This window comes from Scyliorhinus canicula, chromosome 18 (genome assembly GCF_902713615.1).
Source record: "Scyliorhinus canicula chromosome 18, sScyCan1.1, whole genome shotgun sequence".
In the NCBI taxonomy this organism is placed as follows: Eukaryota; Metazoa; Chordata; class Chondrichthyes; order Carcharhiniformes; family Scyliorhinidae; genus Scyliorhinus; species Scyliorhinus canicula.
Window position 1 is genome coordinate 73,669,693 of NC_052163.1, and position 17,051 is coordinate 73,686,743.

Below are 17,051 nucleotides of genomic sequence, written 5' to 3' on the forward strand. Positions count from 1 at the left end.
TGTCGCTATGGGGAACGGGGTCGAGCAGGGGACGCTGGCCTGGGGCGGGCAGTCGACGGGCTATGGCTAGCCGACAGGGGGAGGGGGGCGGGACGCCCTCTGATCCGATTGTCACCTGGAATGTGAGAGGGTTGAATGGGGCCGGTGAAGCGGTCAAGGGTACTGGCTCACCTGAAGGGGCTAAAGACGGATGTGGCAATGCTTCAGGAGACCCACCTGAGGGTGGCGGACCAGGTCCGCCTGAGGAAGGGATGGGTGGGGCAGGTTTTCCACTCTGGGTTGGATGTGAGGAACCGGGGAGTGGCGATTCTGGTGGGGAAAAATGTGTTGTTTGAGGCATCGGAGGTGGTGGCGGATAAGGGGGGTAGGTATGTGATGGTTAGGGGCAGGCTACAAGGAGAGAAGGTGGTACTGGCTAGTGTGTATGCCCCAAATTGGGACGATGCGGGCTTTATGAGGCGTATGTTGGGACGGATCCCGGATCTGGAGGCGGGAGGTCTGATCATGGGGGGGGGGGGGGGGGGGGGGCTTCAATACGGTGTTGGATCCTTCACTGGATCGGTCCAGCTCTAGGACGGGTAGGAGGCCGGCGGCGGCCAAGGTACTGAGAGGGTTTATGGATCAGATGGGTGGAGTGGATCCATGGTGGTTTGTGAGGCCGAGGGCACGTGAGTACTCTTTCTTCTCCCACGTACATAGGGTCTACTCTCGGATAGATTTCTTCGTGGTGAGTAGGGGACTGATTCCGAGAGTGGAGGAGGCCGAGTATGCGCCATTGCAATCTCTGACCACGGCTCCGCATTGGATAGAGTTGGAAATGGGGGAGGTGCGAGACCAACGTCCGTTGTGGCGGTTGGATGTGGGGTTGTTGGCGGAGGAGGAGGTGTGTAGGAGGGTCCGGGCAAGTATTGAGAGGTACCTTGAGGTGAATGATACGGGGGAGGTTCAGGTGGGGATGGTCTGGGAAGCCCTGAAGGCAGTAATTCGTGGGGAGCTGATATCCATCCGGGCACACAGGGAGAGGAGCGAGAGGAGTGAGAGGGATAGACTGGTGGGAAAGATGCTGGAGGTGGACAGGAGGTATGCAGAGGCACCAGAGGAGGGACTGTTGGGGGAGAGGCGCAGCCTGCAGGCTAAATTTGATTTGCTGACCACTAGAAAGGCTGAGGCACAGTGGAGGAAGGCACAAGGGGCAGTGTACGAACATGGTGAAAAGGCGAGTAGGATGCTGGCTCATCAGCTCCGTAAGCGGGATGCGGCTAAGGAGATTTCTGGAGTGAGAGACAAGAGTGGGAATGTGGTGCGGAAGGGGGGTAGAGGTGAATGAGGTCTTCAAGGACTTTTACGGGGAACTGTACCAGTCGGAGCCAACGGGGGAGAGGAGGGGAATGGAGAGGTTCCTTGACAGGCTTTCTTTCCCGAAGGTGCAGGAGGAGAAGGTGGAGGGGCTGGGTGCGCCGATTGAGCTGGAGGAGCTAGTTAAGGGAATCGGGCAGATGCAGTCAGGGAAGGCACCGGGGCCGGATGGGTTCCCGGTGGAATTTTATAAAAGTTCGTGGACCTAGTGGGCCCCTTGCTGGTGCGGGACACTCAACGAAGCGTGGGAAGGGGGGACTTTGCCCCCGACGATGTCTCGGGCGCTGATCTCGTTAATTTTAAAGAAGGACAAGGACCCCCAGCAGTGTGGTTCATACAGGCCCATATCTCTCCTCAACGTGGATGCTAAGGTGCTGGCAAAAATCCTGGCCACCAGGATAGAGGACTGTGTGCCAGGGGTTGTGCATGAGGACCAGGACAGGTTTTGTGAAGGGAAGGCAGCTGAACACGAATGTGCGGAGATTGCTGAATGTCATTATGATGCCGGCGATTGAGGGGGAGGCAGAGATAGTGGTGGCGCTGGATGCGGAGAAGGCCTTCGATAGAGTGGAGTGGGGGTACCTATGGGAGGTGTTGGGGAGGTTTGGATTTGGTGAAGGGTTCATTAGATGGGTAAGGCTGCTATATGAGGCCCCGATGGCGTGCGTGGCGACGAATAGGAGGAGGTCGGAGTACTTCCGGCTTTACCGAGGGACCAGGCAGGGTTGCCCCTTGGACCCCCTTGTTGTTTGCACTGGCAATCGAGCCGCTGGCGATGGCATTGAGAGATTCAGAGAGGTGGAGAGGCTTGGTGCGAGGTGGAGAGGAACATAGCGTGTCGTTGTATGCCGACGACCTGGTACTGTATGTGGCGGACCCGGTGGGAGGGATGCCAGGAGTGATGGAGTTACTAGCCGAGTTTGGGACCTTCTCAGGTTATAAATTAAACTTAGGCAAGAGCGAGGTGTTTGTGGTGCACCCTGGAGACCAGGAGGAAGGAATTGGTAGGCTCCCGCTTAGGCGGGCAGGGGAGAGCTTTAGGTACCTGGGGGTGCAAGTGGCCAGGGACTGGGGGACTCTCCACAAGCATAACTTTACCAGGCTGGTAGATCAGATGGAGGAGGAGTTCAGGAGGTGGGACATGCTGCCATTGTCGTTGGCGGGGAGGGTGCAGTCCGTCAAAATGACAGTGCTTCCGAGGTTCTTGTTCCTTTTTTCAGTGCCTGCCCATATTTATCCCCAGGGCCTTCTTTAGGAGAGTGACCGGCAGTATTCTGAGCTTTGTGTGGGCACATGGGACTCCGAGAGTGAGGAGGGTATTCCTGGAGCGAGGAAGGGATAGAGGCGGGCTGGCGCTGCCCAACCTTCTGGGGTAGTATTGGGCAGCCAATGTGTCAATGGTGCGTAAATGGGTGATGGAGGGGGGAGGGGCGGCGTGGAAAAGAATGGAGATGGCGTCATGTAGAGGTACAAGCCTGGGTGCCATGGTAACGGCACCGTTGCCGCTCTCCCCCAAGAGGGTTACCACGAGCCCGGTGGTGGCGGCGACCCTAAGAATCTGGGGACAGTGGAGACGGCATCGTGGGGAAACAGGGGGCTCGATGGAGGCTCCACTGGGTGGCAACCATCGGTTCATCCCGGGGAACACGGATGGGGGATTCAGGGAATGGCAAAGGGCGGGCATCAGCAAATTGAGGGACCTGTTTATTGGCGGGAGGTTTGCGGGCCTGGGGGAACTGGAAGATAAATTTGGCCTTCCCCAGGGGAACATGTTCAGATACCTGCAGGTAAAGGCGTTTGCTAGGCGACAGGTAGAGGGATTCCCTTTGCTGCCCTCGCAGGGGACGATGGACAGAGTGCTGTCGGGGGTGTGGGTAGGAGAGGGGAAGGTGTCTGACATCTATAAGGTAATGCAGGAGGTGGAGCAGTCGTCAGTGGAGGAGCTGAAGGCTAAATGGGAGGAGGAACTCGGGGAGCAGATAGAGGATGGGACTTGGGCGGAGGCCTTGGAGAGAGTCAACTCCTCCTCCTCATGTGCGAGGCTTAGTCTCATCCAATTTAAGGTGCTGCACCGGGCCCATATGTCCGGGACTAGGATGAGTAGGTTCTTCGGGGGTGAGGACAGGTGCACCAGATGTTCGGGGAGTCCTGCGAACCACGCCCATATGTTCTGGGCATGCCCAGCACTGGAAGAATTCTGGAAGGGGGTGGCGGGGACGGTGTCGAGGGTGGTTGGATCCAGGGTCAAACCAGGGTGGGGACTCGCGATTTTTGGGGTTGGGGTGGAGCCGGGAGTGCAGGAGGCGAAAGAGGCCGGTGTCCTGGCCTTTGCGTCCCTAGTAGCCCGTCGAAGGATTCTGTTACAATGGAAGGATGCAAGGCCCCCAAGCGGGGAGACCTGGATCAGTGACATGGCGGGATTTATAAAATTGGAAAAGGTCAAATTTGCCCTGAGAGGATCAATACAAGGGTTCTATAAACGATGGCAGCCTTTTCTGGACTTCCTGGCTCAGAGATAGGTAACTGGGTCAATAGCAGCAGCAACCGGGTGGGGGGGAGGGGGGGTGCATTATTGTAGTGTTTATTCTGTAACTTTATAGTGTGTTAATTTGCGTTGTTGTTAAAATGCTGGGTTGTTCATGGGGATGGGGCGAATGTATATGATTGTTAATATTATTGTTATTTTCGGTATTTTACTAAGGTGCGTTATTGTTGTATAAAATCAATTTCTCAATAAAAATTATTTTAAAAAAAAAAAGTTTTCTGGGTATGAAAAAAATTGAGTTCGCCTTGAGGGGATCTGTACTGGGGTTCGCCCCGAAGGTGGCAACCATTTATTGACTTCTTCGCGGGAGCGTGAATGTCAGCAAAGGGGGAGGGGGGGGAAGAGATTAGAGTAGGAGGGATAAATAGGCGAGTAGTGTCGATGGGAGAGGAGCGGACTTGTGCAGTATGGTTTGATTGAAGTATTGATTTTATGTTGATGTTTGCACATTTTTGCCTTTTTGTTTTCCTGCAACTGTTTACAATGCCGAAAAATACCTCAATAAAATTGTTTGCTAAAAAAAAATTAAGGGGCAATTTAGCGTGGCCAATCCACCTATCCCTGACATCTTTGGGTTGTGGAGGTGAGACCCACGCAGATACGGGGTGAATGTGCAAACTCCGCAGGGGCAGTGACCCGGGGCGGGATCGAACCTGGGTCCTTGTTGTCGTGAAGCAGAAGTGCTAACCACTGTGCCACCATACCGCCCACGGAGTCTGTTTTTTATAAACCCACTATGGTTTGTGATTGACTTAAAAACAAACTTCTGTTGTGAAGACTCAAAACTCCTAACCCTTTGTTCAGCAAACACAGATTTAATGCAAGAGATTTAAGTACAGTAAACAGAAAGGTTTTTGGAGTTGTGGGGTGTTGGCATCCACTTCCAGGGTTGGTGGTTAGGGCAGAATCTGGCAATATTATATGCTTAGTTGGATAGAAGAAGGAACAAACTATCTTGATGCACTTTAATACCTCCAACACAGCCTTCTCTGTAATATGTACACTCCTCAAGACATCACTTTTTATTTCTCTAACATTCGTGCCTTTCAGTAAATACTGATGAGAAATATTAATTTAGGACCTCTGTGGATCAGCACATAGATGTTCTTGTTTATCCTTAAGAGGCCCTACCCTGTCCTAAGTCAGCCATTTACCCTTTATGTATCTGTAAAAGCTTTTTAGATTTTCCTTTGCCTTATGTGACAAGGCAATCGCATGTCCCCTTTTTGTCCTCCGACAAGCCCTATACTCGTCAAGGGATCCACTTGATCCCTGCTGTCTATGCATGTCATGTGCCTCCTTTCTTTTGACCATGGCCTCAATATCCCGAGTCATCCAGGGTTCCCTCCTTTTACCAGCCTCACCCTTAATTGTTGAAGCAATGATGGCTTTAAGTCACTCTTCATTCCTTGGTCTTGCAAGGTCAGAGACCGGCTTAAAGTACAGAAATGTAGTATTCCATTGGACAGCAATGTCCACTTACCTACGTCGGGTGTCGTACACTAAGTTAGAGGATTGCTTTTTGCAAGTGATGTATCAAATCAAATTGTGTGCTACTGGTTTGACATGATACTGTACATGATACAGCATTTAAGTTGCTGCATTGCAGAGGACTTTGATCGCAGCTCAAAATAACATGTAGAGCTGTGGAGTTTAGTGTGCCAATGAGCTCAGTCTTGGACTGGAGTTAACCTTCAATTACTTTATTTTTTTGGGAAACAGATAAGGTCCAGGAGTCGACATAGAAGATCTCGCAGCAGAGATAGAGGAAGAAATTTTGTGTCCTTTGACAAACTGATAGCACTGAGAGAACGAGAACGCCATTGCGATCATAAGAGAGACCTCTGGGAAATCGAGAGACACAGGTCAGTTCAACTTGCTGAATTTAAGATCCCTGCTCCCTTGATGCGAGTAACAAAAATGATGTAATTCTACATATTGATTAAAGATAGCTGTATATTAAATTAAGAGCAGTCATGTAAACAATTCAAAATCGATAGCAAGAGTACTGAGAACTTGCTCAGTGTGCATCTCTCACCCTCCCAGCTCCTTCCCCTCACTAGGTCAAAAGATCCACTCTGCCCTGCTTTTGTCAGTAAAAAGCTGAAAGTATGCACAGCCGAGGGAGCAATGTTCACACACCAGTATTTGCCAGAGTGAGGTTGATTGCCTGATGGGTTCGCAGATCCCTGATGGATCAGCTGCTGTAACTTTTGATGACATAGAGAAACTTTGTAGAACAGCATTTACACCTAGGTTACTGCAGACCTCTGCTGAAACAACAATCTTATCCCCCACAAATATTCAGCATCTGTCATTTTAAGACATTGTTGCTTGAAAGGAGCAGTTGCTTATATCAACCAAAGAGCGAAAGCCCGTTAACCATTGGCATGAAAGTCAATTTAAAAGTTGTTGGTTTTAGTGTTTTAGCAGAAAGCTATAGCTCAAATTATTTCGTAAATTAGCAATTGTGCTCACGCACCTCGTGAAATGTGACAGCTGTGTTCACACCTGATTAAGGTCCGCTGAATGGAAAAACATATATACAGAAATAGCACCTCTTTGATGTCCAGTTGCTGTTTGTTTATTAGATACTTCCCATTCACTATAAATGGTTTGGGATTACAGTTTTACAGTCTTTGGTTTCTTCAGTAGTGATATCCAGTGTACAATAGAGCAGGGCTATCAATTACTTTGCTTCACAGGATCTTTCCCACGTTACCAACACAATCTGATGTCCCACTGTGATACTAATCCTTTCTGCAAAAAATAGTTATAAAAAATATATATTCCTATTTGTGTACACTTATTTTTTGAAGTTTTAAAAATTGGCTTCTCTTCATTTTTAAAAAAAAAAATTTAGATTACCCATTATTTTTTCCAATTAAGGGGCAATTTAGCGTGGCCAATCCACCTACTCTGCACATTTTGGGTTGTGGGGGCGAAACCCACGCAGACACGGGGAGAATATGCAAACTCCACACGGACAGTGACACAGAGCCGGGATCGAACCTGGGACCTCAGCGCCGTGAGGCGGTTGTGCTAACCACTAGGCCACCGTGCTGCCCGTTCTCTCATATTTATAAACAGTTGTTACTTACATACATTACATTTTTCTTACCCGCACTATTTCGCTTTATTATACATAGAGGTTTGTTTTGTCCTTCATTTGACTAACTACGTACATTTTGCTGTCCTCGGCCTATGATATCCCCCTTCCTCCCTCACCCTTCCCCCCCCCTCATCTTTTTTTTCCCTCCCTGGCTTACTCCCCATTGCTGGTCTCGAACAGGTTTTGGAACAGGCCGACGAACTGCCCCCAAGTCTCCAGGAAGCCTTCCTCTGACCTTCGGATGTGCGATTAGGGAAGCAAAAGCAAGGGCGTTGGAGGATGCCTTGCGCAGGAGGAGGTGGCGATCACCCTGCTCAGTGCTTCGCTCCAGAGTACCCATCCTACCTCTGTCCCCAGTTTGTCCTCTCATTTTTGTCTGGTCCCGCCCAGTGGTGTTCGGGCTCTGTCCAGTAGCTGTCCGTATATTTTCCCACATAGCCCCTCCTTCTCACTGCTTGTGCCTATCAGCTTTCTGGGGCCCCTGGGTACCCTACTGTCTCTGTGAAGAGGAAGTACTTTATTTGGAGGTGTCTCAATTCCTGTCCTCTTGCTGGTTCCACTTCCTCGTCAGTTCGTCCAGTGTCGCCAGTCTGCGCCTTACGTTGAAGTTCCCGACCGTCAGTGTGCCCCCATCCCACCTCCATCTTTTGAAGGTGGTATCTAGCATGTCTGGGGAGAATCTGTGATTGCTGCAGATGGGGGCCATATGGGACATTTTGGTTATTCCGAAGTGATGTCTCAACTGGGTCCACATTCTCAGCGTGGCCGCTACCACTGGGCTCGTTGTGTACCTTTTTGAGGAGGGTGGAAGTGCTGCTATGGCCAGGACCCGGAGGGTTGTTCCTTTACAGGATGCCTCCTCCATTTGTACCCAATCTGTGTTGGGTTCTTGTACCCACCCCCTCACTTTTTCTGCCGTTGCTGCCCAGTGGTAGCATTGTAGGTTTGGTAGAGCCAGGCCCCCTCTGACTTTCCCTCTTTGCAGTGCCCGTTTTGGAATTCTCAGGTAAAAAGGTCTTGGGGATGAAGATCGGGATGTATCTAAACAGGAAGAGGAACCGTGGCAGTACTTGATCATCTGCACTCTTCCCGCCATTATCACATTCAGCAGCTGCCTGATATTCGCTGTGAGCTGCCTACCCTTGACAAAGCCCATTTGGTCCCCTGCGACCACCTCTGGTATGCAGCCTTTTGGCTAGGACCTTTGTGAGTATTTTCTCATCCACGTTCAGCAGTGAAATGGGTCTGTATGATCCACATTGCGTCAGGTCTTTATCTTTTTTGGGTATTAGTGAGATTGTAGCTTGCGCTAGCGTTGGGGGCAGGGTGCCCCTGCCAGTGAGTCCGTGAACATGTCCCTTAGGTGTGGGGCCAGGACTGGTGCGGATTTTTTGTAGAAGTCCGCCGGGAACCCATCGGGTCCCGGTGCCTTCCCCGCCTGCATGGAGCTGATGCTCGCCATGATTTCCCCCAGGTCTATTGGTGCTTCCAGCTCCCCCCGTCTGTTTTCCCCCACCACTGGTAGTCGGGGGGCTCGGAGGTGTACAGTCTCTGGTAGAAGGTCTCGATTGGCCATTTGACCTCCTTTGGCTCTGTTACCAGTCTGCCTTTGCTATTCTTAACCTGCGCTATTTCCCTCGTGGCTGCCTGCTTTCTCAGCTGGTGAGCCAATAGGCGGCCAGCCTTGTCTCCGTGTTCGTAGAAGGTCCCCCGTATCTGGCGGAGTTGGTTCATTGCTTTCCTAGTGGATAGCAGGTTAAAGTCCATTTGCAGCTTTTTCCTCTCCGCCAGCAGCTCTCCGGTCGGTGCCTCGGAGTACTTTCTATCGACTTCCAGAATAGAATCCACTAGCTGTTGCCTGGCCACCCTCTCTTCCCTATCTCTACTTGCCTGGTAGGCTATGATCTCTCCTCTGATCGCAACCTTCAGTGCTTCCCAAAACGTGGAGGGTGAGACACCCCCGTTTTGGTTGTTATTAATGTAATCGCCTATGGCCTGCGATATTTTTTTGGCAGAAAGCCCTGTCTGAAGTCTGAGAACACGCACGAACAGACTCAAAAACAGCTTCTTCCCCACTCCTGTCACCAGACTCCTAAATGACCCTCTTATGGACTGACCTCATTAACACTACACCCATGTATGCTTCATCCGATGCCAATGCTTATGTAGTTACATTGTATATATTGTGTTGCCCTATTATGTATTCTCATGTATTTTCTTGAATTCTGTTTAATTCCCCTTTTCTTCCTATGTACTGAATGATCTGTTGAGCTGCTTGCAGAAAAATACTTTTCACTGTACCTCGGTACACGTGACAATAAACAAATCCAATCCAATCCATCTCCAGCCTCCATGTGGGGCGCTGGGCCCGGGATGTCTCCAACCTCTCATCCGTATAATGTGGAGCGTGGTCGGAGATAACGACCGCGGAGTAGTCCGTTCCCGTGATCGCTGGCAGCACCGATTTCCCCACTGCAAAGAAGTCGATACGTGTATATACCTTGTGCACCTACGAAAAGAACGAGAACTCCTTTTCTCCTGGGTGCAGGAACCTCCATGGGCCCACCGCCTCCATCTGTTCCATGAAGGCCCCAAGCTCCCTAGCCATACCAGATGTTTTCCCCGTTCTGGGGTTTGATCGGTCGATCAGTGGGTGCAGCACACAGTTAAAGTCTCTTCCCCCCCAAACCATAATCAGTCGGTGTGTGTCAAGGTCGGGAATTTCCGCCATGGTCTTCTTTATGAATTCTGAGTCGTCCCAGTTGGGAGCGTACACATTTACCAGTACGACCGGTGCCCCTTCCAGGACACAGCTGACCATGACGTACCTTCCCCCGGGTCTGTAACTGTCTTGGTCCCGTAACCCTCGTCTCGTTGCTAATTAATATTGCCACCCCCCCCCCAGCCCTCGTTCCGTAGCATGAGTGGTACGTCTGTCCCACCCAGCCCTTGCTTAACAGTAGTCGGTCCTTCTCCCTTAGGTGCATCTCTTGTAGGTAGATTATGTCTGCTTTTAGGTTTCTTAGGTGGGCGAACACTCTGGATCTTTTCACCAGGCCGCTGAGTCCCCTTATATTCCAGGTACCAATCCTGGTGGGGGGTTTCTGACCCCCCCGGTCCTGTGGGATCACCTATACTTACCTGGTGGACGCGCCCCGGCACTCCAAGGTTTCCCTTTGCTAGGGGGCCGTCCAAAATGGCCAGGGTCACTGCTCTCACCATGGGGTCGGCCCCCAGCGCTCAGGGGTTTCCCTTTGCCCAGGAGGCATCCAATGTGGCCAACAGCTGTGTGTACGCCACACGGGTGCGCCCCTGCTCTACGGGGTCTACCTCCGCCCTGATGCCCCCTCGAGTGGCTGTTTGCAGTGCCCTCTTGGTTCCTCGCCCTGTTCCATGTCTGCCGAGGCCTATGTCTGTACTGCTTCACTATCTCACCCTTCTCTTTGCTTCTCTTTTGTTCTGCGTTCTCTCCCAGACTCCTCTCTCCCCCCCCCCCCCCCCCCCCCCCCCCACTAGCCCCTGTACCTTTGTGAAGGAGGAAGGAGCAGTGCTCCGAAAGCTTGTGTTTGAAACAAACCTGTTGGACTTTAACCTGGTGTTGTAAGACTTCTTACTGTGCTCACCCCAGTCCAATGCCAGTCCATCTCCACCAAGTTTTGTAGACCTCTATCAGGTCACCCCTCAAGCTCCATCGTTCCAGTGAGAACAAACCGAGATTATTCAACCGCTCCTTAAAACTAATGGCCTCCATACCAGGCAACATCCTGGTAAATCCCTTCTGCATCCTCTCTAAAGTCTCCACGTCCTTCTGGTAGTGTGGCGACCAGAATTGAACACTATACTCCAAGTGTGGCCTAACTAAGGTTCTACACAGCTGCTCCTCAGCTTGTTTGGTCTAACGAACTCATCAGCCACCGCTGGGGTATTAAAATACAGCTCTTTCCCCACAAATGTTACCCAGAGTTTGGCCGGGAATAACATCCCAAATTTTACCTTGCTTTTGTGCAGTGCTGATTTTGCCTTGTTGAATTCAGCCCTTTTTTTGGCCAGGTCCGCCCATATGTCCTGATATACCCTTATGGTCTTCCCTTCCCATGTGCTCTGTTTCGTTTGCCAGGCCAACTTTAGTATTCTCTCCCGGTCTTGGAACCGGTGCAGCCTCGCAATAATTGCTCTGGGCTGGTCCCCGGTTTTGGGCGTGGGTCTGAGCGACCTGTGTGCCCTGTCTATTTCCGGTGGGTTTGGGAATACCTCCTTTCATTGCCCATCATTTTGGTGATGTAGCCTGCTGGGTCTCTGCCCTCTATCACTGGCAGACTCAGTCTGGATCTATTTTCTTGGTCCTCCACTTTCCCTCTAAGGCACCCCTGGGCTGTTACTAACCTTTTGACCTCGGCTTCTAGGGTTATCACCCTGTCGCTCTGGTCCGAAACAGCCCTCTCCAACTCCAGAATCGTTTTTTTTCTGCGCCTTCACTTCATTTTCCAGGCCTTCGATGGTCTGCTGCATTTTGTGCGTCGTCTCCTTCATCATTACTTGGAGCTCCGACCAGAGCGCCTCCTTTATGCTGATCACTGCGTCCTGCTCACGCTCCGCTGCTTGGTCTGCCATCGTTTTCCGTTTCAGGCTCGCCTGTACCTCCGTCTCGTCTTGTGGGGCCGCCTGCCTGCGCGTCCGCTGCTCATGCGCCTTATCCTCACTGCTGCTTGCGTCTCGCTGTCCCTTCACCGTGGTGTTTTTCTTTCCTCCAGCCATCTGTCTTTCTCTTTCTTACCCCGCTGCTGTTCCTTCCCCTGGGGTTTCTCTCACTTCCCCCACCCTTCTCTCGCTGGGTGGGCTTCGGGTTTCCCCTTTTCTCGTTGGGGGGGGGGGGGGTGTTGTGGTTGGTAACCTTCCTCCCTGCCCTAGAAGACCCTATCCTAAGTGGTGTGACTCCTCCTGATGTGTGGCAGAGTCTGCAGCTTAACCTCCAGCTCAGTGACTCTGAGCTAAAGTTCTTCAAGCTGCAAACATTTAATGCAGTATGCTTGACCTGGATCATAGTGGTATTCAGGAGCTCCAACTTGCAGCAATGACAAATCACCTGGCCTGCCATCTTTAATGTGTTTTAATATTGTACCTAATTATATTATTCACTTATTTATGTTGCTCATTTATATTTTAATTAACTTCACCATCAATTTCTCTATTGTTTTAAACCTTAGGAATGAAATCAACCGTAATCACTTAACGGATACTTGTTTTCTCCCCCCCCCTCACAGCAGTGTCTAAGCTGCAAGAAATAAAGAGATTCGTTTACTTTCACAGTACTTTCCAGTTAGTGCTAATTCCAGATTACAGTTGAAAAAGGTGCAATGCCTGGACGTATTCTATTTGCAAAGGAAAGACCTCTGCATATGGATATATGTAGCTTCTAGCAAGCGTAAGTGAACTACATTGTTAGTTCAACTGATAACCTTAAGTTGATTGCTAGTGTAATTCTTGGCACAATTGGAGTTCAATAAGTGCTATCCGATCATGGAATCATATCTGATGCTGGACGCTACGTTCTACATTTTGCAAGCATGGGCTTGTTGAGAATGGGTCAGCACTCTGGCTTTCGTGAGTAGCTGAAGGAACATGCTGTTTGATTGAATCCAACAGTTGTTGGAATGTACAGTCTATCTACCTTGTCCTCTGTAATACTATATGTCCAAGCATTGTGCCTTTTTCAGTTAGAATAAAAAGGTATGGGGGACAACTTCCTTGGTTCATTCCCCATGGTAACACCTCAACCAATCAACGTCAACATGCCTTTTATGAATTTAAACAGAAGCTTGGGGAATCACTGTCACAGGTGCATTCTCCATGGCAACATTTTGACCAGTGTCCATCTGCCAAATAATCAGCATCCATTCCTATGTAGTGTACATTGTTGTTCCCTTTAAAATTTGTCCAGACCAGTGCAAGACGAAAAGCTTCAACATATATTTTCTGCAGCATGCAATTGTGTGGTGATTGTTACTTTGAGCATTTAGTATTACATTTTGTATGTAGACCAGAGATATGCGCTGCCAGCTGTGGTTTGATTGCATGAACATTTTTTTCTTGTCTGTGCGGAGTCTGCACGTTCTCCCCGTGTGTGCGTGGGTTTCCTCCGGGTGCCCCGGTTTCCTCCCACAGTCCAAAGATGTGCAGGTTAAGTGGATTGGCCATGCTAAATTGACCTTAGTGTCCAAAATTGCCCGTAGTGTTGGGTGGGGTTACTGGGTTATGGGGGTAGGGTGGAGGTGTGGGTTTGGATAGGGTGCTCTTTCCAACAGCCGGTGCAGACTCGATGGGCCGAATGGCCTCCTTCTGCATTGTAAATTCGATGAAATCTGTGAAAGAATGCAGTAATTCAAACATATCTGTGGTCCCCTTACAGACTTGCAGTTCCCTATTGAACACCTTTTTAACCCAAGGCAAAATATTGAGTTCTTCCACCTTGCGGCTTTATTCAGCTTGCCATGAATTCTTTGCAAAACGAAAAGTCATCTTTTGTTTCCTTACTGTACATCATCTGAACATAGTCAAGTAAATTGAACATTTTAGTGATTTCTATGGATTCATCAAGTCCAATAGCAAAATCATTGCCATGTAGTCAAGAATTAATGCAGAACAAAACTACATGGTCTGACATCAAATCAATCTGCGTTTGAGTGTACCATTTGACACCAGTACTTTTGCAATTCCTTGGTCTCCCTTATGATTTCTTATGGCAATACCAACCCCTCAGGAATTGTTTTTATGCTGTAGCAATTTTAGTAAACACCACTAAGGATGAGACAACAGGCTTTTATTAGTTGTTGTGGATTTCATTACTATGCTATCAGCTAGTTTGTTCAAAAAGCAAACATTGCCTTAACTGTCTTAAATGTATAATTTAGAGAGATTAATTGAGGAATAATTATGCAGAAATTATATGCTGCAGTTGAGGTGGTTATATAACAGTACGGACCTGTGGTATAACCACGTGAATTAAGTCAGTTGCTGTCCTGGTACACAAGAAGGGACATAGTACTTTCCCCAGATGACAAAACAAAATTAATTTCAATAAACTAAGCATGTTTTGTAGCAGGAGTGAAAACTTAGAAGCATGTGTATTATGGCCATAGTACTTTCCCCAGATGACAACAAAACAAAATTAATTTTAATAAACTAAGCATGTTTTGCAGCAGGAGTGAAAACTTAGCAATGTCTTCAACCTGAGAGTGATCTTGGAGAAAATATGGGATAGACTTTGTTTTTGTATCTTTTTAAATTGTGAACTATATAAAAGATCTTCAACTCAGTCAAATATAGAATGAAGGAGGAGCCAGTAGGGTATCAGAACAGGAGTGTAGGCCCTTTAAGCCTGTTCTGCCATTCAGTGAAATCATGATGATCGGCCAAGCTCCTTCCACCTGCCTTTGAGCCCATATCCCGTGATACCCTGAGCTGATACTCTGTCGATCTTGGACTTGAGAGTTCCATTTGAGCCCGCGTACCAATAACCTGTTAGTCATTGAGTCACAGAAGGAGCCCATGCTGGCAATCTGTAGAGCAATCCAATCAGCCCCACCTCTAGCCCCACATATTTCCACTTTGCTTGCCAAAACCTGACCTGCTACCCCTTATATGATCAGTTAATGGGTGCAGCTTTTCTTTGTTGACCATATCTAAACCTGTTATAATCTTCTACATTTCTTTCAGGGAGGCGGTAGCGTAGTATTGTCACTGAACTAATAATCCAGACATCCAGGGTAATGCTCTGGGGACCCCAGTTCGAATCCCACGGCAAATGGTGAAATTTGAATTCAATAAAAATCTGGAATTACAAGTCTAAATGATGACCATTGTTGATTGTAAAAATTAATGTCCTTTAGGGAACTAAATCTGCCATCCTCACTTGGTCTATGTGTGACTCCAGATCCAGAGCAATATGGTTGACTTTTTTAAAGCCCCTCTGTTCAAGGGCAATTAGGGACAGGCAACAAATGCTTGCCTTGCCTGCAACTGTACATCCCATGAAACAAAGACTTTTTGCAAATCTCCTGTCAATCTCCTTTGCTTCAAGGAAACAACTTCAGCTTTGCCAACCGAACTTGGAGTTAAAATCTCTTATCCATTGAACTGTCCTGCTAAATGTCCTCACATCGTAAGTGTGGTGAGCAGAACTGATGCAGTACCATAGTTGTGCCCTAATTTCATAAAGGTTCGGCATAATTTGCCTGCTTTCATACCTCTGTTTAGAAACCCAAGGACCCTAAGGGGCTGGTTTAGCACACTGGGCTAAATCGTTGGCTTTTAAAGCAGACCAAGGCAGGCCAGCAGCATGGTTCAATTCCCGTACTAGCCTCCCCGAACAGGCGCCGGAGTGTGGCGACTAGGGGCTTTTCACAGTAACTTAAGTGAAGCCTACTCGTGATAATAAGCGATTTTCATTTTTCATTTTCTTTGTGCTTCGCTAATTACTATGTCAATGCCCTGCCATCTCTACACATGGACCCCAAGGCTTCCCTGTCCCAATGCACTCTTTAGAATGCTGCCAGTGAATCTATATTTCGTCTCCCTTTCCCTTCTGCCAAAATGCATCACATCACAATTCTCTAATAACTAAAAGACACCGATTTAAAGTAATTGGCAAACCGGAAAGGACAGATTTTTATGCAGTGAGTGAGGAGGAATGCACAACCTGAAATGGTGGTGGAAGCCGATTCAAGGGATTTGGATGATACTTGAAAAGGAGAGTTTGCAGGGCTATGGGCAAAGAGTGGAGAAGTGGGGCTAATTGGATAATTTGTCAAAAAAGTGGCGCAGACCTGATGGATCGAATAGCCTTCTTTATCCCGTAAGTTTCGATGAATCCTGATGTGTGTTAATTTTCTTTTTGCAGCAGTGGATGTGAGATGTGGGAGCGAGAAAGCAGACGGGAACGGGAAGGGAGAGAGATGCTGGCGAGGGAACGAGACCGACTGCAAATCGAGAGGATGCGTCTTGAAAGAGAGAGACTGGAGCGAGAGGCACTGGAAAGAGAAAGATTGCTCATAGAAGGGGTAAGGAAAGTGAAGGATGGACTATGGTAACACATACAGGCTACTGTACTGAGGTCACCCTGCTGGGAGTTTTCTATAGGCCACCTAATAGTTCTAGAGATGTAGAGGAAAGGATGGCGAAGATGATTCTGGAAAAGAGCGAAAGTAACAGGGTAGTTGTTATGGGAGACTTTAACTTTCCTAATATTGACTGGAAAGATATAGTTCGAGTACATTGGATGGGTCCGTTCTTTGTACAATGTGTGCAGGAGGGTTTTCTGACACAATATGTTGACAGGCCAACAAGAGGTGAGGCCACTTTGGATTTGGTTTTGGGTAATGAACCAGGCCAGGTGTTAGATCTGGAGGTAGGTGAACACTTTGGAGACAGTGACCACAATTCGGTGACCTTTACATTAGTGATGGAAAGGGATAAGTATACCCCGCAGGGCAAGAGTTATAGCTGGGGGAAGGGCAATTATGATGCCATTAGACATGAATTAGGATGTGTAGGTTGGAGAAGTAGGCTGCAAGGGTTGGGCACACTGGATATGTGGAGCTTGTTCAAGGAACAGCTATTGCGTGTTCTTGATCAGTACGTACCAGTCAGACAGGGAGGAAAGGGTAGAGCGAGGGAACCGTGGTTACCAAAGAAGTGGAATCTCTTGTTAAGAGGAAAAAGGAGGCCTATGTGAAGATGAGGCGTGAAGTTTCAGTTGGGGCGCTTAATAGTTACAGGGAAGCGAGGAAGGATCTAAAGAGAGAGCTAAGACGAGCAAGGAGGGGACACGAGAAGTCTTTGGCAGGTAGGATCAAGGAAAACCCAAAAGCTTTCTATAGGTATGTCAGGAATAAAAGAATGACTAGGGTAAGAGTAGGGCCAGTCAAGGACAGTGGTGGGAAGTCGTGTGTGGAGGCTGAGGAGATAAGCAAGATACTAAATGAATACTTTTTGTCAGTATTCACTCAGGAAAAAGATAATATTGTGGAGGAGAATGCTGAG

At 48.7% G+C, this 17,051-nt stretch overlaps 1 protein-coding gene across 4 annotated transcripts in view; it reads left to right on the forward strand.

The window, feature by feature from the left end:
• LOC119953359 (scaffold attachment factor B1-like) overlaps positions 1-17,051 on the forward strand; it is a 141,898-nt gene that overhangs the window by 82,714 nt on the left and 42,133 nt on the right. For all 4 annotated transcript variants that reach the window (XR_005458007.1, XM_038777544.1, XM_038777546.1 and 1 more), the window contains 2 exons: positions 5,624-5,766; positions 15,910-16,069. Coding sequence is in view for 3 of the 4 variants with exons in the window: in XM_038777544.1 (XP_038633472.1) it covers positions 5,624-5,766; positions 15,910-16,069 (303 nt within the window). In the remaining variant the exon portion in view is untranslated. The remainder of the gene's footprint in view (positions 1-5,623; positions 5,767-15,909; positions 16,070-17,051) is intronic.